This window comes from Engystomops pustulosus, chromosome 9 (assembly GCF_040894005.1).
Source record: "Engystomops pustulosus chromosome 9, aEngPut4.maternal, whole genome shotgun sequence".
NCBI lineage: Eukaryota > Metazoa > Chordata > Amphibia > Anura > Leptodactylidae > Engystomops > Engystomops pustulosus.
In genome coordinates, this window is record NC_092419.1 from 59,352,572 (window position 1) to 59,375,241 (window position 22,670).

Genomic DNA, 22,670 nt, shown 5'->3' on the forward strand with positions numbered 1-22,670 from the left:
TTTTTCCATGTCCCTTCTTAGGGACCTTTCCTGTACTCTAAATTCCTTCTTTTTATCCTCAATCTTATCCCTGAATATCCCTCTAAGGTACGCCTTTAAGGTATCCCAGACTAAGAGCAAATCATATCTGCCACAGTTGTTCTCCCAGAATTCAGTAATGAGCCCCGATATTCCCCCTTTGATATCTAGGAGACTGAATCAGTGGGGGTTCATTCTGAAAGAGATTTCTCCCTTACTTCTTCCCCCAGCTTTCAACCTTAAAGCCACCGGCGCATGATCAGAAATAGTGATAGTTTCATACTTCATCCCACTTATTAAATCCAGGGCCTTGTTGTTTACCAGACATAAATCTATTCTGGAGAAGCTCTCGTGGGTCTGACTGAAACAAGAGAAAGCCTTTTTTTCTGAATATAGGAACCGCCAAACATCAACAAAACCGGCTTCCATACAAAAATTCCTTGTTTGGGGTGCTACTGTTCTTATAACTCGTGTTACCCCTCATTCTCATTCTGTCTTTTTCCCCATCCATAATGGCGTTGATATCCCCCATTATAAAAACGGATGCTTGGAGCTGGAGGGGTTTCACACTCGTTGTCGGAGAATGTCCGATTAGTGCGTGGTGGTGGGAGAGAAGAGAAGAAACAGCGCTACCTAGTGAAGAAAGTAATGCCACAGGGGAAAGGGTATGGGTGGATAGGTCACTCACCTATTCACATATGCAATTGGCACATGTAGGATGCAATTCCAGCAGCCAGTGGTCTCCTGTGGATCGACAGTGCCTGGGCCAGATCCCGGGGCTGAAAAGAATCAGTGTGCAAAACCCAAGGGAGGACAGGAGTATCGGCGCTAAGAAAATCCTCACGGATCCAATGGAGTTAGCTCATTCAGAGCGATGAATTTATTAATTACAAATTTAACAAAACAATCGCCAAGATTTTAACTTGCTCCCTCCAGGACCCATAAAAGAGTATATACCTCCCTAATTTATCAATCTCCACTTTAAAGATTGAAATACCTTTGAGGCCCATTTCATTTCCAACCAGTGTTTTAATTCAACAGTGAGATGAGTTTCTAATAGGCAGACTATGGATGGAAGATGCCTTTTTATGTAGTCCTCCACCATACACCTTTTCGTGCGGTTCCGCAGACCCCTAACATTCCAAGCAACTATCTGTAGTTCCATTTATCAGAGAGAGAGGAAAAAAAAAAAAGTCTGCAGCCACAAAATACCCCCCTCCCCACAACCCCCCTTTCCCCACCTTGACCTACATCCCTGCGCGTTCTGCAGGTCTCCACCTTCTGTGCATCCCTCCCCCTTCAACCCCACACCCGCTCCTCCGATTCTGTCTTAGCTTTCTATTCCAATTCTTTCCAGCCAATCTGAGGCTTCCTTACTATTGTAAAAAGCAACTTCAACTTTGCTTTGTGTAACCGTTTTTTAACCTCTTTAAATTTTACCCTTTCTTGTTGTGTATCCTTAGAGTAATCTGAAAAAATAAAAATTTTATTACCATTGTATTCACATACAATGGTAATAAAATTTTTATTTTTAAGCTAATTGCCACAACTATTGCAAGCACCGACCACAGCAGTTAGCCACAGGTATCTACTGTATAATTAAGCAGATACTTGGCCTGTATGGAGTGCGTACAGCCTACGAGCCTTCTCCATATAGCCCTAACCTCTTTATGACGAATCTTGTCATTTATCAAAAGTGGTATGGACTCTCGGGATAGAGATGTAATATTACCACTGTACAAGGCATTGGTTTGGCTTCACCTGGAATATACCGTCCAGTTCTGGGCACCGGTCCATAACAGGAGGCCCTGGAGCTGGAGAGGGTTCAACGTAGAGCCACAAAAATGATAAGGGTATGAAGGGTCTTAGTTATGAGGAAAGATATTTAAGATTTATTTATTTCTGGAAAAGAGATGACTACGAGGGGACATGATTAATTTATATAAATATATGAATAGTCCATACAAAAATTTGGAGGTAAGTTGTTTCGGATTAAATCAAATCAAAAGACGAGGGGGCACTGTCTCTGTCTGGAGAAAGCAAGGTTTAATCACCAAAGGCGACAGCTTTTTGACTATGAGAACTGTCAATCTGTGGAATAGCCTGCCTCAGGCGCTGGTCGCAGCAGGGACAGCAGAGATCTTAATATTTCTTCTGTTGACGCGCGGTGACAGTCTCTATTACAGTGCGCATGCCCCGTCTTTCGCTGTCACACACGCAGGCGCCGGCGTTCTCGTGTATATAAATGACGGATTCCCCGCGCTCGCATCAGCAGCTGACCGCCTGAGCAACAACTCAGCGCTTCCATGTAAGTCTCTATGGATTTACCCCCCCTTGTTGCATCTTTCTTTTAAGCTTCTAGCTATATTTCATTGCGCTCTATGTTTTCTAGTCACCCATCTCCCTCTATGTTCATCTATCTAATATTTTTTATCTTTTATCACTAAATTTTATATTTTGACAACTATACTTAATTACCCATGTTTACTTATAATTCAACTAATTATAGCTGTTCAATTCATATTTAATTCTTTACTTGTTTTATTTTATTTCACAAATTTATAATTCTTTAATTACTATTTAACATTTTAATTACATTATCATTTATGCCATCATTACCTCTTTTTCAACTTGATGGTACACTTTATTTGTACAACACTCGAACGCTCTAATACTTATCCTCAATCCACTGTCTCTCAGTATCCAATTGTAAACTCTATGTATTACTGGTTATCCATTACATGGCTATTTTATGCACCATATATATTTTTTTGCATTCACTCTCTCTGCAATTTCAAGTTTGCATGTATTAATTAATTATTTTATATGTGTCTATATTCATAATTGTTCACTGTATTTTATTCCATTTTATGTATTTATTTTATTAGTTTTGGTCTGATGAAGGGGTTTCCCCAAAACGCGTTACCTTTGGATTTTTATTGCTACCAACAAATATTGTGAATTCCTTTATACTTGAAGATTTCATTTTGGTTACAAGCGCAACCACCTGGCTCTCTCCTTTTTTCGCATTTCTGTATCATTTACTCTACGGTGCCTTTGGTTACCGGTACTTTGGAGAGCCTAGGAGTTACTGCAGTAACCTAAGATTCCCCTCCTATTGGATAATTAATACCACTTACCCACAAGTGGTTACCAGGTGAGCACCCACTTTTTCTCACCACAGTTGGTACCAACTTGTTTCTACATTATCACGCAAGGCGCCGTCCTCTTCCGTTGTCGTTTTTGTTTTCTTTTCTCTACAGCACTTTTTGAACAGCTCTTGTGCATAATGCACCTCTGGCCAATAATAAACAGAAATCAGCAATCCAAATAGTGTTTATGCTTGAATATAAGCCAACGTCCCTAATTATACCAAAAAAACTGGGAAAACGTATTAACTTGAGTATACGCCTAGGGTGAGAAATCCTGAAGCTTCTAGGGGTACATTTATCGTATGTATTATTATATTTGTATATGTTCTCTATGATTTGTGAAGTGCAACAGAATTTGATGGCTCAAAGATTATTATATGCTATGCTAAGTGTGCCATTGTATGATGATGCCCTAGCCTCCCACCAGATCTATTGTTCCACTACACATGTACCAAAACCCCGTCCATGCCCTACCAGCGTAGATATTGCAACTCTCCTCCGTGCATTCTGACCAAATCGCAGCTTGTATGCCTTTTTATAGGCATACAAGCTGTGATAAATCTTGCCTTAGTACTGAAATTCGTTGCTTCGCACTGCATCTTCAGGTCTGAATGACGGCCTTAGCCTCTTTAAGACTGAGTACAGTGATTGGAATGTGCACCTGCATCTTAAAGAAGCTGCAAGGCAGAGGCGTGTATGCCCCACTGCCGGTTGCCAGCTGCAGAATCACTTGCAGGCACATATTCTAGATTCATATGCAAGTGATTATTTACTGAAACCTAGGACCAACTCATCATTTGAGCTGCTGAATCTCCTGAAATAGTGAGGCCAGACGCTGGTGCTCCAACAGCATCGATTATAAACTAGCCGTGAGTGGGACCCTCACTAGCGTATGTCAAGGGGGACTTTTTCAGTTAAAAAATGTGCATTATAAAGCTTATACTCAAGTGTATACATGCAGTTTACATTTGTTACAGTACAAGACATTTTTGGGAAGTCTTTAGCATTGAATATTGTTTTTGTTAATTTGTACTTAGTTATACAATTTTAATTTTATCAAGATCAGGAAATCATTTCTCATTATTCCACTCCTAGTCTTGGATACAGAAGACCACATTCTGACCCTAGAGTCTGACCCTGGAAGTAACATTTTTCACCCAAAGTTGCTGCAAAAAAGTTATTTCCTTTCAGAGTTCTATAAACATTAGGAACCCCAAGTCTATCCAGTATTGTCTTTGCTATATCAGGAACTGCAGGCTGAAGTAAGGTAGCATAGAGTCGTAATGATTCAAGGGTAATATATAGTACAGATTGCCCCCATGCATGATCTTTCTCTTCTCCTTTAAACAACTTCCAAGGGGCCTGACTCTGAAAAAAAGCATTCGAGCACCGTACACTGACGTCTATTGCCTCTAAGGCTTTGTTTGCTTGAAATCTACTCATGTACTGGTGTACCACTCCAGGTAGTTCTGCAATGGCTCTGAGCAATCTCTGCAATTCAATCTGTGCAGATTGTGGAACACTGGTGCATTCATAATATGGCCAGCACTGTCCAGGATTTATTGTGTGAGCAGTACAGCGGTTTAGAAGTCCCCCTAGTGCATCAGCAAGCTCAGAGTTTAACAGTTTGCGGACAGTATAGTGTGTAAAGTCACAGTCTCGCTCAGGGGAACCATGTCGAAGCAAGAAATACCGTAGCCCGTCTCTTGTATATTGCTTAATGCATTCTTTAGGATCTATAACATTTTGAAGGCTCTTTGACATCTTGACCCCATTACAGGTCCAATGAGAGTGGACAAGCAACTTTTCAGGTGGTGGAAGACCTGCTGCTATTAAGAAAGCTGGCCAATAAATGGCATGAAACCGCAAAATATCTTTCCCAAGCAAATGCGATGATGGTCCCCAGGGAGCCATATTTTGATCTGGATATCCTGCAACAGTTATATAGTTTATCAAGGCATCCAGCCAAACATAAATCGTATGAGAGGAGTCAGAAGGAACAGGGATTCCCCATGTTACGCGATTACGTGGGCGAGACACAGAAAGATCTGGCAACTCCTCCTCCAACCATTGTCGAACAATACGGAGAAATGGGGCAGGATGGACTGGTTCTGTCTGAAGCCAGTCAAGAAGTTTAGGACGAAGCTTAGACAGTCTAAACATGTAATTTTTTTCACTCATCCAGTGTACCTAAAACAATTAAAAACAAGAACAGAATGTTAATTAGGATAGATAACATATAACAGTTACAGTCATGGTTCTTCTGAAGGCAGTTCTACAAATTATATCAACAGTTATATGGTTAAAGGGATTTCGGTCCACAAACCACCAGTAGTCGGTTATTCAGGACAGTGGCAGGTCATGTGAGTGGCAAAAGAGTTATGCAAGGATGCACTGTCTCGCTTGTTGATGTCCTATGATCCATGTCCGTCACAAGCTGGGTGATATGCAAGCCCAGTGGGACATCACTAAAGCCAGGAGAGGTTCTTACAAGTCATTTGTACATAGCATTCAAAGTTCTTCTTTCAGTCACTGATCTACAGGTTGAAAGCGGTTTGGGTGCCCGGAATATCAATAACGGTTCCCTTTAGAATAAGCTTCAAAATATGAGATGTTCATTAAGTCCAACATATAATCCTATTGTGCTTAAAGGGATTGTACACTTTAAACAGATTACAGCAAATAATTGATATTGTTTGTGTACTGAAAAGTTACTCAATTTTCCAAAATAATTTCTGTATCAATGCCTTATTGTTTTCTAGATCTCTGCTTGTTGTATTTCTATAGGAAGGTTCTGTGTTTACTTCCTATAGCTAAACACTAATCCTTGGTCATGTGCTCTCACACAGGTGCATGGCTCATTACCATCACACAGCTTTGATTACAATGGGGCACATTTACTTACCCGGTCCATTCGCGTTCCAGCGGCGGCTTCTCCGCTCTGGATTCGGGTCCGGCCGAGATTTAATAAGGTAGTTCTTCCGCCGTCCACCAGGTGGCGCTGCTGCGCTGAAAGTAAACTCATCGCGCCGGAATGCACCGAGCTGGACCAGGTGAAGGTAAGCGGTCCTTATGCGACACAATTCGGTTTTTAAATTCAGGGGCTTGTCCGAATAATTCGGGTTGCTCGAAAACCACGCCCCCTATTTGTGGCGCACGGAAGCTGGTGCGCGCGCGACACAATCCAAACCCGTGCGCCACAATCCCGGGGCAATTCAAGGAAACTCGGCGCAAATCGGAAATATTCGGGTAACACATCGGGAAAACGCGATTCGGGCCCTTAGTAAATGACCCCCAATGTGTTTTATAACAAGCCTTGCACTTGTGTGAGCTCACATGACCATGGACCGTTGTTGCATGACAGCAAGCACAAAACAAGCAGGAGGAATAAAAAACAAAAAACAAACATAATGGAGAATATATAAGATGGTCCATAATCGTTGTTTTTATGAGGAATTTAATTAGTTAGTAAAATAGACATGTCGGGAGAGATGACCAGTCCTCTTTAGATTTACTGTCTGCCAATATCTTCTGGTTCTTTCTAGCAGCCTTTTTTTTATTAGTATTTTACTATATAAAGGGGATGAATAAAGAAAGTTATTGATGCATCCTCTACGTAGACCAATGTGTAAAGCACCTGCCAGCATTTTAAAGGAAACCTACCAATTCGGATAGGGCTTCTAAGCAGCAAATGCCGTGCACCAGCTCAGGGTGAGCTGGTGCCAGCGCTTATGTTCGTTATGTTCTTAAATGGTTTTAAAGCATTTAAACTCTTTATTAATCTTTTTATCCGAAGTAACTTCCCCGCACCGTGCTCGGCGCACCATGCGGCGACCACTTCCTATTCAGGCACACAAACGGTCGTGCGCAAGGTGCGCCGAGCATGGACCACGGTGCGGGGAAGCTACTTCGGATATAAAGATTAATAAAGCGGTTAAATGCTTTAAAACCGTTTAAGAACATAACGGAGATAAGCGCCGGCACCAGCTCAGGGTGAGCTGGTGCATGGCCTTTGCTGCTTAGAAGCCCTATCCGAAGTGGTAGGTTTCCTTTAACAATGTAAAACATGCTATTAAGATAGACCTTCTTCAATACCTGATGTCCACTTTCAATGGATATTCTGATTTTCTTGCCTTCTGCATCTCTGCTCTCCACAGTTTGATCCTCACTTAAGAAAGCTTCATCAGAAGTGCAATACCACCCTTTATATATCCCCTTATAGATATATCCTTTCTCCTCCAGAGTTTTCCAGAAGTGACAAACTGCTTGTAAATGACGGTTTTCTGTTGTGCGCACAAAGTCTGTGTAAGAAATAGCCATTGTGTCAAACATTACACGGAACTGCTGGGAAATAGCAGTACAGAAACTTGATGGGTCATGACCCGAAGCAGTAGCCGTTTGCTGAACCTTGATGCCATGTTCATCCGTACCTGTGAAACACACATAGATTTAGAGTAGAGACCACATGCTGTTGTATGTGTTTTAATGAAGGCAGAAAATTCATGCAATAAAAGACTCCTGTAGCATTTACATCACTTGTGCCATGTTCCACAGCATTTTATGTCCCACACTCCCATTCCTGCACTCTCATTTACTGGAAATAGTCGAGTGCTTTGCAGCTATTTCTGACACTTCCATAAGAGTGCAGGTGCATGATCGTCCTGCTGCTCCACCCATTAGTGAGAACATGACCCCCATTCAAAGTAGAGTGACCTTAGCTGTTCTATTATTGAACAGTATTGCCAATCCGTTAATAGGTAGAGAATGTCTGAAGGCGCTTTCCCACGTTGAGTCTTGGCTGCGTTTGCAAACGCAAACAAATCTGCACCCACCGGGGCGAGCCGTGGCCCGATCGCATCGGCGTTTCTATGGAAACGCCTGCGATCGGGAACGAGCCACCGGTGTTTTGCATTAAATTAGCGCAAAACACCGGCGGCTCGTTCCCAATCGCAGACGCTTCCATAGAAATGCCGATGCGATCGGGCCACAGTCCGCCCTGGTGGGTGCGATTTTGTCTGCGTTTGCAAACGCAGCCAAAAGGCAACGTGGGACAGCGCCCTTAGTCTGAACAGTTTTTCAAAGATCATGGTGATGCCAAAGACTATGGGTGATGCCACACATCAGGTTTTTGACACGTTTGTATAACCTATACCGTAACCTATTCACGCTCCGCATGTGATATATCAGACACTGAGCTCTTTGACATAACGCGACGCGAGCCCTACTTCCATTTTTAACATCACCCTGTCACGAGACAGGGTGACACTTTGGTGGGAGGTGACGGCATCGCCAGCCGACACCCCTCCGATGACATCACAGGACCAATCTGATTGGTCCTGTGATGTTGATCTTCGCCATTGGCCAGTCAATACACAATGACCAATAACATCAATCTGTCACGATATTTGGGCAGATCTTGCTAGCCCAAAGCTTTCCAACATCGCTATTTTGTGATTGATGATGTTGGAGAGAGTTGTGCTAGTGATCTGTCCCTTCACTTTTACGTGCAATCTGTTAGGAGTAGTAGCGTGGAGGAGGTGCAGGGGTTGTTCTGTGTTGTTCCAGTAAAGAAGCCCCCAAACCGGACTGTATTTTGGATTATAATAGATACATGTGAGAGGTGGATTTGTCGGACCAGGTGCTTCAGCCATATAACGCCATATGAAAGTCTAGGTTGCAGTACAAGAAGCTGGCCGTGTACATCACGCAGATGGCACTGTATAACTTACTTGTTACATCGATGTGCCGGCCAGAGGGGAACTTCAAGAGGTGGGAGTGAAGCAGTTGACTTTTAGAGCCCAGGAAGGGGGGAGTGCTAGTAAGTCTGGAAGCGAGGCCACATCACGCACTGTACCAGTGCAGCACTTTGCAAAAGGGGCATAACCCCCCCCCCCCATATACCAGTGTTACACGTGCAGCGAGAAACCAGGGTTATGCATGAAAGATTGTGTATATTATTGCCCCATATGGGGTATTGCTGTACCAGGGAGAACCCGCATCATGATTTTTGGGGTCTTTGTCTCCCGTGGCAGTAGCTGGGCACAAGGTGACATAATGGATATTTTGTACTATGCACTATCCATTATGCATCATCCTTGGGGTCAACCCGTGTGGTTAAAATGCTGAATACACTCCTAAATTAATTTGTGGAGGGGTGTAGTTTTCAAATAGGATCAGTTCTCAGGTGTTTCTACTGTACTGATCCTTAAGGGCATCTACAAATGTTTTATGGTGCCAATTTTTTTTTTTTTTTTTTTAAATGTCTGTGCTCCAAACGCCATTCTCTTCCGAGCCCTGCCGTGCTCCATCTTGTAGATTATTGCCACGTACCCGGGAGACACTGCAAGACAATTGCAAAGCAAATTTTACTGGACACCATTTAATTTGTGTTACATTTGAGCCAGGATCTTATGGGCTAAAATTTTCATACAACCCTAGATAAATTCTTTGAAGGGTGCCCTTTCCTAAAATAGGGTCACTACTCTGGGGTTTCTATTGTACTGGTACCTCAGGGGCACCCCAACACCTGTCTAGTGACAAGGGTGCTCCAAAAGCTACATTTTGCTCCTTCCCTTCTCAGCCCTGACGTGTGCCCAGCCTGTCAATTATTGGCACGTGTGAGATTGCCCTACTCGGGACAACCTGCAAAATCATTTTTGGGGCGTTTTTCTAAAGTGGCATGTGTTGGGCACAATATATTAGGCACTAAAATAACATTTTTGAGATAAAAATGCAATTTTTGCTATGCACCATTTTTTTTGCATAAGATTTTGACCAGCATTTTGGGGGTTAAAATGCTCACCATAGCCCTAGATACTGAGGGGTCTAGTTTCCTAAATGGTGACATCTTTGTTTTTTTTTTGTTTTTTTTTTTATTGTACTGTTACTTCAGGAGCTCTTCAAGTACACTGTGGTACCACAAAACATTTGTAGCCAAACTGGCCTTCCAAAAATCCAGTAGCACTAACTCTGTTCTGGACATCACTGTGCGACAAAGCAGCAGTTGACATCCACAAGAGATTGTCTGATATTGCCGTACTCAGAAGAAGTGGGGCAAAAATTTTGGGATGTAGAGTATAAGAACCTCAAATTGCTTCTGAATGTGTCCATTTTAGGGCTAAATGAGAATAATCTTATTCAAAGATTGAAATTTCAATCCATTTTTGTTTGCTTCCAGAGAAAGAATTAAAGGGTTAACAGACTTCTCAAATGCTGATTTGAATAGTTTAAGATGTTAGGTTCATAAAATGGTGGTACTAGTGGGGTATATAGTACACAAGGCGTATTTTCTGCGTAACAAATTGAACTTCATAAAGACGGTATATAACATTCCATGCAGTGTAATGGGAAGCAGGAAAAAAATTCCAAATGCAGTGAAAATGGTGAAAAATATAACGCATTTGCGCCGTTATCTTGTGGGCTTGGATTTTTACAGCTTTTACTGTGTGCCACAAATGACATGTCTTCTTTAGGCTTGTGTTTTACATGTTATCATGTGTTTGCAAGCTTTGAAGGAGTTTTTCTTCATTGCTGGAAGAAGCTGTGTTTCGGTGCATTCACCCGATTCGTTGTGTTTTTGATGCATTCCACTGGCTTCAGCCTTTATTACATGCTAAAGTTACACTGCATTTTAGCAGATGCAGTGGAAACGCAATGTAACCTTAGCATCAAGGCTGAAGCCAGTGAATGCGTCCTCAACAGTTTCCCAGCTGCATACACTTCTAGCCAGGCAAATGCATGGTAACTCATTTATTGGAACATGTGTCTTTGCATTGCATTGCATGGTTTCCAACTGACCTGAAGGAGAACCATGAACTATTAGAATCTGATGAAATGTGCCGATGTATTCTGCCTTCACATCACTGGCAAGCTTCCTGCCTAGCTATCAGTTGGCACAGAATATAAGCGACATTTTTCAGAATTTGAGTTCATCCATTCATTTTCTAAATAGCCTATAACAGTGATGGCAAACCTTTTAGAGGCCGAGTGCCTAAACTACAACAAAGACCAGCTTATTTATCACAAAGTGTCAGCACAGAAATTTAATTTGTGGTTTATACTCCCTTCTCTGTCACAGTTTTCATTGATACCAGCACCTGAGGACACCAATAAAGCAGAAAATAGTCCCAGGTAGAGCTGTCACTTTAAAATAGCTGTGTGCACAGCAAGTCCTGGGCTGTCTGAGACTGCAGGAAGTTACCTGGAGTCATCTCTGGTGATGGCCTGAGTGCCCACAGAAAGGGCTCCGAGTGCCACCTCTGGCACCAGTGCCATAGGTTCGCCATCATTGGCCTATAATCTACGATAGATAACATTTCCTAATCAAGATTTTGACTAGAGAAGACTGTGGGGAGATCTCACCGGTGCTCAGTCTTGTGTCCCGTCCTGTCAGTGCAGAGTAGCGATGCTGCACGTCGGCCAGCAAAGCGGAGTACACGTGCCCGAGGTGCGGCGCTGCGTTCACATAGAATATGGGGGTGGTGAGGAGATGCGGGCGCCTTACTTCTCCATAGCCGGCTCTGGCCATGTGTGGCATGGAGCCGCGCAGTGCCCGCCTGCCAATAGGCAGCCACGTACAGTAGCGCCACATTATAGCCAGTATCCCGCAAGTTGCACACTGCCACACAGGACGCACTACACATGACCTTCCTGTTCGACAAACGCCTCACGTTTTGCCCACTGTATATAATCCTGTCATTACACCTCTTATACAAAACATCTGCGGAAACGTCACACGTTACAGGCAACTTGCAGAATATAAAAACCTTTATGAAACGTGGACTTCTACAAATCTTTTTGCCCGCACTAAACATGGCTACCTGAGCATCACGCCCCCGCCCTCTTCCTACCGGAAGGCATAGAGCCGTGTCTTGACGTCATTCTGAACAAGGTTGTGTCATGGCGCTTTCCAGACTGGTTGCCTTAAGGCTGAGAGCGGTCCATGCCGGGGTCCAGACAAGGCAGAAGTTACAGTCTACTGGCAGTGAGTGGAGAGAGGCCTATCCATGTTTTTCCTGTTCATTGTGTTATTTCTGACCTGGTCGCAGAGTTCTGTGTGTCCTATGTGTGTTTTCAAGGTTGTACCTGTAAGAGCTTGCCGGTAGATGTAATATAGAGTATATGGCACCCCCTCTAGAGACTGTACTGTACACCACAGAGCATACTGGATGTATTCTGTATCAGCTATGAGATTATTCATCACAAAGTCAATCAGATTATCCTGCATAGAGGTATAAAGTGTTCTCAGCAGGAAAGGTGATGACTACAGAAATATTTGATGTATAGTCAACTAGCTCACCCTACGAAGCCTGCTGGGCCTCCACATTTAAGCTACATTCACACCAACATGTGAAAACTGTCGCATATACGGGTAAGATATCAGCACAAACCAGCTGACCTCTCCCCATATTATGTAGGACAAGACACGGCCACCTTTCTGTCTAGGTAAGGCCATACAGAAAAATCCACGGTCCAGACAACTTCCAAAAACACTAAATCTTCTTTATTAAAGCATAGTGAAAATATACAAATCCAGTGAGACAGGCATGAATAGCGTACGTGTTTCATATGGTATAACCGTCCATAATCATGGCTAATTACAAAAAACTTGCAAAATTAGGTAAATAACAAGTACCAAGATATATATGTAATAAATCAGTGTTACAAAAAGTATCACATTGAAAACTCTATACATGCAGTTATACTATATATCAGTGGTGGCGAACCTATGGCACGGGTGCCAGAGGTGGCACTCAGATCCCTTTCTGTGGGCACCCAGGCCTTCACACCAACACAGTTTTCCAGATATGACTCAAGGCTTCCTCCAGCCCAGGACTCTCTGCTCTGGGTCCCCTGATTCTTCCTCTTCAGGGGGCCCTGGAGGGAAGCTAGAATCCAAATTTCTCCATCATCTTTCTATTGTATTGGTGAACTCGGGACGCCAATACGATTAAAACCTGTGATACAGCAGGGATCCATACGTTACTGCCTAAATTGTCGTTTTTGGCACTTGTGCCATATAAGTAGGTTTTGGTTGTAGCTTGGGCACTCTGTCTCCAAAAGGTTCGCCATCATTGAGTTAGGACATCGCATGGAGGGGTTCCCCTTTATGACTAGGATGAAGTACCAAAGACTTTAAAGATAAGTCACCTGGCCTCTCTCTACTCTTCTATTCTGGGTAATCCTGACTTCCCCCAGGGGCTTTCATAACCAGTGTTCAGACACAACCTCTCTTGTAGTGGAAGGTGGGTGGCACATGGGAGAGTCCCTGATTGACCCTCCTGATCTTCTTCAGGCAACTCCTTGGCAGGGTCTCCTACTGTCTTACTTCCGGAACTCCCTAGCAGACCCCTCCTTGTTTTGCAGGTCAAGGACTGGGTTTGAGGACATATGAGTCCCCCTACAGGATTACATTTCTCCCTATATCCCTCTCTACAGAGCTTCTCCTGCTTGCCCATAAATCAGCAATGAGCACCATGTACCAGGAAACTAATTATCAACTATTAACCAAATGGAATAGGTTGCCATAAATGCTACACAAAATGTTCCCTGAGGTTTTCCCGACCTGCTGGCGATGCAGGGATGGGGTGGGATCACTCCTCCACATTTTCTGGAGCTACCTGACGCTTTCCCCGTTTTGGGATATTGTACTGGAGGTAGTTCACGGTGTGACAGGTAAAGCGCTACGTGATGACCCCATGTGGGTGCTTTTACATCCTCACAAGGTTTCCATAGCCCAGTGGTGGCGAACCTATGGCACGGGTGCCAAAGGAGGCACTCGGAGCCATTTCTGTGGGCACTCAGACCATCGCCCCAGGACAGAGTTCACCAAATAGGACCAAATCCACCAAAACTTCCTGCAGTCCCAGCAAACTTAAGAGATGCTGCTCTCAGTGCTATTTTAAAGTAACACTTCATCGGCTGTTTGGAATTGCAGAAATAGTGAGAAGGTGCTGACAGAACTGCAATATCTTTGGAGGTCATCCTGCTGGACCCAACATTCTTCCTCTACTGAGAGACCCTGTAGGGAAGTTACAATGATGTCTGAATTTGCCCTCCTTCTTTCAACTCTATTGGTTGCCTCAGGGGGGGGGGCATACAATTGAAAGATTTGGAATAACAGGTAGCAATAAGTTACTGCTTCAAATAAGTGAATTTAGGTTGTATTTTGGGCACTTTGTCTCCAGAAGGTTCGCCATCACTGCTATATATCATAGTTAGCCTTATAGTGCAAGTTGGTGTTAAAGCTGCTAACTGAGTTTCTTTAGATATCAGGTGATCATTCAGACAGCCACAGTAGAGATCTGCATCTCCTGGTCAGGGTTCGGTGAGCACCCAGTGTATCACCGTGCCATGACCAATTTGGGGCAGCCGCACCGCAAAATATAGGACGTGTACTACGTAACGGCAAGCATGCGACTGTCTGAATGAACCCCTGACCCATTTGCCCATTTGCTACCATTACGGGTTCAACCTAATAAGGTAAATTGATGTAAGTGTTAATATGTAGTGTTCTATGAACAAGTTCTATCCCTTTTTTTTTTTTTAACTAAATCTTTACTGGCCCAGAACTGTCCAAAAACTAAGTCTGATACATATGTTAAATTGTAAGAGCCTACTGGGTTGTGGAATAGCCGCACCGTGGAGCGGATAATACGGCTAGTTTACACCCTAGTAGCCTGTTAACTCCTACCCTATCTTCAGCTCGCTGGTGCTGAGTGCACTCTAATGAAAAGCTGGTGATCTGTGCATGCCCAATAGCTCAGGCTGTTCAGATGAGATCACCCAGCTCCAGTTAGCTGTGCGCTTAAGATAGGGTGGCAGCAAATAAAAGAGGCTACTGGGGCATAAGCGAACTACCCCATTAAGGTGACTCCCCAGTAGCCTCTAGAGATACTTCACATACTGTAAATACTCTAGTATAAGCCGACCCGAGTATAAGCCAAGACCCCTAATCTTAACACAAACTGGGAAAATCTATTTACTCGAGTATAAGCCGAGAGTGGGAAATATATTGGTTAAAGCCCCAGCCCCTGGTAGTGTATGCGGTGCTTGACATCAATGTTTCTCTTCTGTTAACCATGGTTATCTCTAAAGAAACATGTGCAGTCATCATTGCACTGCACAAAACTGGCCTAACAGGGAAGAGTATCGCAGCTAGAAAGATTGTTGACTGAGGTGCAATCTATCGCATCATCAAGGAATTCGAGAAGAGAGGGGCCATTGTTGCCAAAAAGGCCCCAGGGCGCCCAAGAAGGACCAGCAAGCACCAGGACCATCTCTTAAAAGTGTTTCAGCTTCGGGATCGGGCTACCAGCGGTGCAGAGCTTGCTCAGGAATGGCAGAAGGCAGGTGTGAGTGCATCAGGCTGAGACTCTTGGAGCAAGGCCTAGTATCAAGGAGGGCAGCAAAGAAGCCATTTCTCTCCAGAAAAAACATCAGGGACAGACTGATATTCTGCAAAAGGTACAGGGAGTGGACTGCTGAGGACTGGGGTAAATTCATTTTCTCTGATGAATCCCTTTTCCGATTGTTAGGAACATCTGGAAAACAGCTTGTTCGGAGAAGACAAGGTGAGTGATACCACCAGTCTTGTCTCATGCCAACTGTAAAGCATCCTGCAACCATTCATGAGTGTGGTTGCTTCTCAGCCAAGGGAATCAGCTCTCTCACAATCTTGCCTAAAAACACATCCATGAATAAAGCATGGTACCAGAACGTCCTCCAAGAGCAGCTTATCCCAACCATCCAAGAGCAGTTTGGTGATCAACAATGCCTTTTCCAGCATGATGGAGCACCTTGCCATAAAGCAAAGGTGATAACTAAATGGCTCACGGAACAAAACATAGAGATTTTGAGTCAATGGCTTGGAAACTCCCCAGATCTTAATCCCGGGTGGACAAACAAAAACCAACAAATAGTGACCAAATTCAAGCATTGATTGTGCAAGAATGGATGGCTATCAGTCAGGATTTGGTCCAGAAGTTGATTGAGAGCTGCCAGGGAGAATTGCAGAGGTCCGGAAGAAGGGTCAACACTACAAATATTGACTTGCTGCATTAACTCATTCTGTCAATAAAAGCTTTTGTTACTCATAATAAGATTGCACTTGTATTTCTGTATGTGATAAAAGCATCTGACAAACGCACAAAAATATAATATTTGTCATTCTCAAAACTTATGGCCATGACTGTACTTAATAAAAGAAGCCATGAAGGTATTATTTCAGATGACGACATGTATACAGTCTGTTCAGGGGAGTCAGAACAATACAAGAGTTCTTCAGAATTGGATATTATCCATCTGGGACTTAAACACATCCCATCTGGATCAAAAAGTAGAGCTTCCAGACACCATAACGATATATCTGAACTGGTGGAAAGACAGAACCAACCGGCAAATGAAAGCCGGTCAGGCTGTGGAGAAAACATAGGGGGTCATCCCCTCCAGAGTCGATGGCCACCTTCCAATAGGTCTAGTTCCTCAAACCATTGAGAGCTGAGAGCAGATGGGAGACTTTTAAAATTAAGTGCTCTTTGGTTGAAAGATCAACACAGAAGTCTTTTCAAACAATGTAACCACAGTAACATACTTAAGCCTACAGGGGGTACAAGAAACCTAGACCTTCTCTTGCTATCAAAAAAGATGTTTGCCTGGGCTCGTATCAAATGTCCTGACTTTCTCAGCTATCCACATAAAGGGAATTGAGAACAGTTTAGCGGATTACCTTCGGATTTACTGAAATCTGATTCCCCAAAACGAATGGTGTCTAAACAATGACCTCCTTACAAATCTATCCCAGAAGTGGGGTCAGCTCATAATAGACCTATTAGCTACCCGTTCAAACACCAAAACTAAACATTTCTTCTCTCTAGGCCCAGCTGTTCCGGCATTCTAGTTGGATGTGTTCAGCCAGACACTCCGTTAATGTACGCGTTTCCACCTATACCAGTAATCACTAAAGTAGTATGCAAGATCCAAAGAGACCAAGCGACAGTGATGCTTATTGTACCAAACTGACCAAAAAAGAATTGGTACCTAGCTTTAAAGAGGGTGTCTTTAGCAGATACACTTCTACTACCTACTTCTCGTATCAACCTTTGATTTTAGGGACCAGTTTATCATCCAAACCCACAGGCTCTCCAGCTCTCGGCACGGATCCTGAGAGGCAACTATTAACATCTCTGGGGTTGTCGAATCAAGTAGTATATACACTAAAGGCAAGTCGTAAACCTGAAACTTTTGCCATTTATATGCAAATATGGAAAACATTTGTCTTGTTTGGTAGATCTAATTCTCCTAACCTGTTATCCCCTAGTGTCTCTCAGGTATTGACATTCTTACAAGTCGTCTTTTGTCAGGATCCAATATCTCCAAAAGAAGCTTCCTGGCATTCTCTAGATGTATGAAGAATTCTTGTACAATATATCGAGATAATGAAGCCATGGAGAAAAGATACTAATATCCTCTTACAGTTTAGTGGGAAGAAAAGCTTCAAAATCATCCATTGCTAGATGGGTTAAAACCATCATCAAAGGAGCATACAGTTCTCAGGATTTGGACATTCCAGGGACAGTTAAAGCCCATTCAACTAGGGCTATGGCGACATCTTGGGCTGAAAGGAGAGGCGACTCCTTTGAGGAAATTTGCAAGGCAGCCATGTGATCTAGGCAGTTAACGTTTGCAAGAAATTATAGACTTGACAAAAATCTTAAGATCTTGCGTTTGGTAGAAAGGTCTTGCAAGCAGTAGTCCTTCCTTAAGTACTTATCTGATACATCTCCAGTTGGGGCTGTCATGGGGGGTGGGGGGGTGACGTGGAAATGGGAACTTTTCACTGTTAATTTGGTTTCCATAAAGTTCATGATGGCCCATGTATAATTCCCACCCTTAGGCTACATTCACATTGCCGTTGCCCGCCGTTCCATAGCATGGCAGGCACATGGTGGCACCGAGGAGGAGACGAGTTGTGCTCACCCCTGCCCCTCTATAGGGATATATGGCGCACGACGCCGTATGGCGAGAAAACATAGTACCTTTCCTATCTTTTCACGGGGTACTGAGCAGTACGGTGCCGCACTTGTGCTGCGCCGTGTGCCCATTGGCGTCTATGGGGGGACCTCTATCGACCATATATACGTCCCCCATACGGCAGTGTGAATTTAAATAGGGTTGCATCCAATGCCGGTGTAATTAATTTGTAGTTACTGGTGTGTGGATGGTGGCGTGGGCTTTTAACCTTTCTGCTTTTTTTCACTAAAGAGGAATTCCCCTTGCAATTGGAATTTTTTACCCAATTTCCAGTACAAGGCATTGATTATTAAATAAAGTCACTACGAAGTGCAAGCCCACAAGCAGGTCTTTACATGGAAAAAGAAAGTTATAGATTTTCGAATGTAGGGAGTGAAAAAATGTAAATGCAAAAACAGAGCCTCTTTCACACGTGTGGCAAATCACATCAGTGCAATGCGTGAAAAAACGGCATTTTTGTCTGCCTTTTTGGTCAGTTTTTGCTAGGAGTCATTAGCTGGTTTGTTTTACTGTATTTTTGGTTTATTTTTCATGCACATGTTTCAAATCACATGATTCTTTAACCCCTTCCCGCCGCAGCCCTTTTTCGATTTTGCGTTTTCATTTTTCACTCCCCACATTCAAAAATATGTAACTTTTTTTATTCTTCCATGTACAAAGCTGAGTGATGGCTTATTTTCTGTGTAACAAATTACACTTCAAAATGGTGGTATTTAATATTCCATGCCGTGTACTGGGAAGTGGGAAAAAAATTCCAAAGGCAGTGAAATTGGTAAAAAAAATCACCTTGTGATCACTTTTTATAGAATTTTCAATTTTTTTTTAAATGGCAAAAAAGTGCCATTTTCGACTTTGGGCGCGATTTTCCGTTACGGGGTTAATCGCAGTGAAAAACTGTTATCATATTTTGATCGCGCATTTTCGGACGTGGTGATACCTAATATGTTTATGATTTTTACTGTTTATTTATATCATATTTGAATATATTTGAATTTTTAGGGTTTTTTTAATTATAATTTTTAACTTTTTTTTTAAATTTTTACTATTTTTCAGACTCCCTAGGGTACTTTAACCCTAGGCTGTCTGTACGATCCTATCATATACTGCCATACTACAGTATGGCAGTATATGTGGATTTTACTACTCATACATTACAATGTGCTGACAGCACATTGTAATGAATGGGTTAACCCGAAGTAGCTTCGGGTCTTCGTGAGACCCGAAGCTACCATGGCGACGGATCGCCGCTCCCCGATGACGTCACGGGAAGCGACGATCCACGGAAAGATAGTGGCGCCCGCACGTGTGTTGTTGTTTTTTTTTTTTTTTTTTTTTACGCATGTGACTTGCAAAAGTAGAGCCTGCAAGATTTTAATGCATATTAAAAATAAGGCAAGTCTGACAAAAACCATTGAATAAAATGGGTCACTGTGCAATATGTTCCACACGTCATAAACAAGCACATGTAACTGGCCTAAGAGTTAAACGTGTGTATAATATATATATTTTTTTAAATGAGGCCATGTGGTGTCCGCTACTGCCTACAGTCTTCTAGCATTTTAACCCCTTAGGGACGCAGGGTTTTTCGGCTCATTTCTCGCTCTCCAACTTCAAAAATCCATAACTTTTTCATTTTTACGTGTACAGACCTGTGTGAGGGCTTATTTTGTGCGTAACAAATTTTCCAAATGTGGAAAAATTGAAAAAAAACCGCACGTGCGTCACGTTCTTGTGGGCTCAATTTTTACGACTTCCACTCTTCGCTCCAAATAACACGCCTACTTTATTCTTATTCTCTATTCCAAATTTATATAGGTTTTATTGTGTTTTAATACATTTTCAAAAATTAAACGAATGTGTACAAAAAAGAAAAAAATTTTTTTGCCATCTGACGCTAATAACTTTTTCATACTTTGGCGCACGGAGATGTGTGAGGGGTAATTTTTTGCGAAATGAGGCGACGTTTTCATTGCTACCATTTTGAGGTCTGTGCGACATTTTGATCATTTTTTATTTCATTTTTTTATGTTATGTAAAAGTCGCATTTCGGACATTTGGGCGCCATTTCCCACCTCGGAGGTCACCGCCGGCCGTAACAGTTTTTATATTTGTGTGAAGAGGACTCAGCCCGTGAGCCCTCTTCATACATCCCTTATACCTCTGCGCCGTAGAGCGTTAAGGGGTTAAACTCCTATCAGTAAACAAAATACGTACTGCATAATGTCAAACAGCTCCACTGCTAGAAATACTACTCGGAGATGGTAATGGTAATTACCATATTTTTCGGACTATAAAGCGCACCGGATTATAAGCCGCACCATCAATAAATGCCTGCTAAAACATCTAGGTTCAAATATAAGGCGCACCTGATTATGCACCTGATTATGCAGACCTGTGCACGGTTCATATATAAGGCGCACCTTTGTTTTCTGAGAAAATCAAAGGATTTTTTTGTGCGCCTTATAGTCCGAAAAATACAGTACTCTTCTGGAAAAAAAATTTGTGACATCTGGTTAGGTTGCTTTACACATTTAGGTCTATAAATATTTTTTAACCAGTTTACTGAAATGTAATCAAGGTGTAGTTGTATAATAGACATAAACATTAGTCTTTCAGCTTTTATTTGCGGGTGTCCACACTAACATGCTCCCTAACATGTGCCACCCTGTTTTCTAAGGAAATCTACCTTTTTTTTTTTTTTTCTCCTAACATACCTTTTAGACAACATTTTTGTTATGTTGATGCAGGAACTGATCTTGGCTTTTACTGTATGTAAGCTGTTAAAAAAAATCTAATAGACCTAAAATCTAATAAAATCTTATTTAAGGTTATGCAAACTATCCTCTGGTGCTCCTCATGCCATCACACTTGGCGCTCTGGTATTCTCCTACATATTCACGATTTCAGCATTCATGTCATAGCATGGCCCACCCACCTTTTTGGTGACGTCACAGAGCTCTCGGGAAGTCAGAGTATCCTGTATCCTGTGAAGTGTGCATGCACTTAAGCTCCCGAAAGCTCAAAGTGCACTCATACTTCATAAGTTTAGGCTGTGGCCGGTTTAAGCTCTCGGGAGCTGTAGTGCATGCAGATTTCACAGGCTGCAGGATTAATATTCGGAGCCAATGGGGCTTTAGCCTGGATTCAGCGCTACATCCCCTACACAATAACAGCATCATGTAGATCTAACTAAATACGCTATTTGTATTGTAAAATTCATCCTTGTCTAGGTGATCTATAAGAAATCAGTGATGTCACTAGCTCTCGAAAATGAGGCTCTTTTCAGGGAAACTGGGTACCACATCTGTAAAACAGGCTAGAAGTCGAGTTGTGTCTTTGGCATGCATGTCTGCCGGTGGCACTAGGTCACTAGTGTTTATTCACAACACCACACAGGACAGAAGCGGCCAAATGAATTTTGAGATAATCAGAGACCTACTGCAGTGCAGACCATAACTAGATAGTTCTCTGCTGTGCCAGATTAATCATTGTCTGATGTTGGATATATTATCTGGTGCAGTGCAAGACTTTTGGCTTTTACATCCTATTAGTTTGACTAGTTTGCACAACTACAATATTGAATTTTTCTGGGGCACCTCACAGCTTTGGGGAGAAGGTTAGGGCGTATCAAACCCAACTGGTCCAGGAGCCTTGCACACATTGGATCACATTGGATCTTTTTTTTTTTTTTTTTTTTTTTTTTTTTTTTTAGTTGCCCTTTTAGCTGTAGCTGTAAGCCACACAGATTGTTATCTAGCCAGTCTATACTTATTACCTATAGGAATAAATTTAGAAGTATAATGACCCTGGATAGATTTGAATGTCTCCCATTTAACATTAGTATCATCACATGACAGTATCTGATCCCAGTCTATATCCTCCAGTGCAGGCCTGAATTTCTGGAAATTAGCCCTCTTGTTAGCCCACCTGTTTTTGCTTTTAACAGTTGAAGAGGAAAATAATTATGTTATGATCGCTGTTCCCAAGGGGTTCCCGGACACTGACATTTTGGACTCCACTTTGTTAGAAATCACAAGGTCCAACAATGCATCACCTCTTGTGGGATCTTCTACAAGCTGCACCATTAAATTATCTTGCAGATAGTTGATAACATGTCTCCCCTTCATAGATGAAGAAGAGCCCTCACCCCAATTTATATTTGGAAAGTTAGTCTTCCATTAGCACTACTGCCCCCTCCTGTTCAGCCCGCTCCATCTGTTTATATAGGTGACCCTCTATTTCTTCAGGGATGTTAGGGGGTCTATAAATTACACCAAAAATAATTTTCTCAACGCTCTCCTGGTTTTGAATTTCAACCCACAAAGTTTTGGCCTCCTCACACTATTCTGAGACCACTGTCTCCTTCACAATCGCTTTTAAGTCTCTTCTGACGTACACCACCTCCTCTCCTCTTTGCCCTGTCTTTCCGAAAGAGTGTAAATCCTTGAATATTAACACCCCAATCATGTG

At 42.6% G+C, this 22,670-nt stretch overlaps 2 protein-coding genes across 7 annotated transcripts in view; one reads left to right on the forward strand and one right to left on the reverse strand.

Annotated features, from left to right (window-relative positions):
* Positions 1-1,321: 1,321 nt before the first annotated feature.
* Positions 1,322-11,932, reverse strand: MARS2 (methionyl-tRNA synthetase 2, mitochondrial). The gene is made up of 3 exons (XM_072123661.1): positions 11,532-11,932; positions 7,266-7,600; positions 1,322-5,360 (listed from the first exon to the last, which is right to left on the reverse strand). The coding sequence occupies exons 1-3, from the start codon at positions 11,758-11,760 to the stop codon at positions 4,251-4,253; spliced, it is 1,674 nt and encodes a 557-aa protein (XP_071979762.1). The 5' UTR covers positions 11,761-11,932; the 3' UTR covers positions 1,322-4,250.
* Positions 11,933-11,969: 37 nt separating this feature from the next.
* Positions 11,970-22,670, forward strand: part of AIFM1 (apoptosis inducing factor mitochondria associated 1) — a 106,022-nt gene continuing 95,321 nt past the window's right edge. For 4 of the 6 annotated variants that reach the window (XM_072123654.1, XM_072123656.1, XM_072123658.1 and 1 more), the window contains exon 1: positions 11,971-12,153. In XM_072123654.1, coding sequence (XP_071979755.1) covers positions 12,069-12,153 — 85 coding nt within the window. In that variant the 5' untranslated portion in view covers positions 11,971-12,068. Of the gene's footprint in view, positions 12,154-22,670 lie in introns of all 6 variants that reach the window. The other 2 variants (XM_072123659.1, XM_072123657.1) reach the window with 2 other exon arrangements.

Coding starts and splice junctions, on each gene's coding strand:
- MARS2 (XM_072123661.1), bottom strand. CDS start 11,760: ATGTGGCGCTACTGTACGTGGCTGCCTATTGGCAGGCGGGCACTGCGC. Junction 7,601..11,531: donor GGACACAAGACTGAGCACCG/GTGAGATCTCCC, acceptor TGTGTTTCACAG/GTACGGATGAACATGGCATC. Junction 5,361..7,265: donor CCATTGAAAGTGGACATCAG/GTATTGAAGAAG, acceptor TAATTGTTTTAG/GTACACTGGATGAGTGAAAA.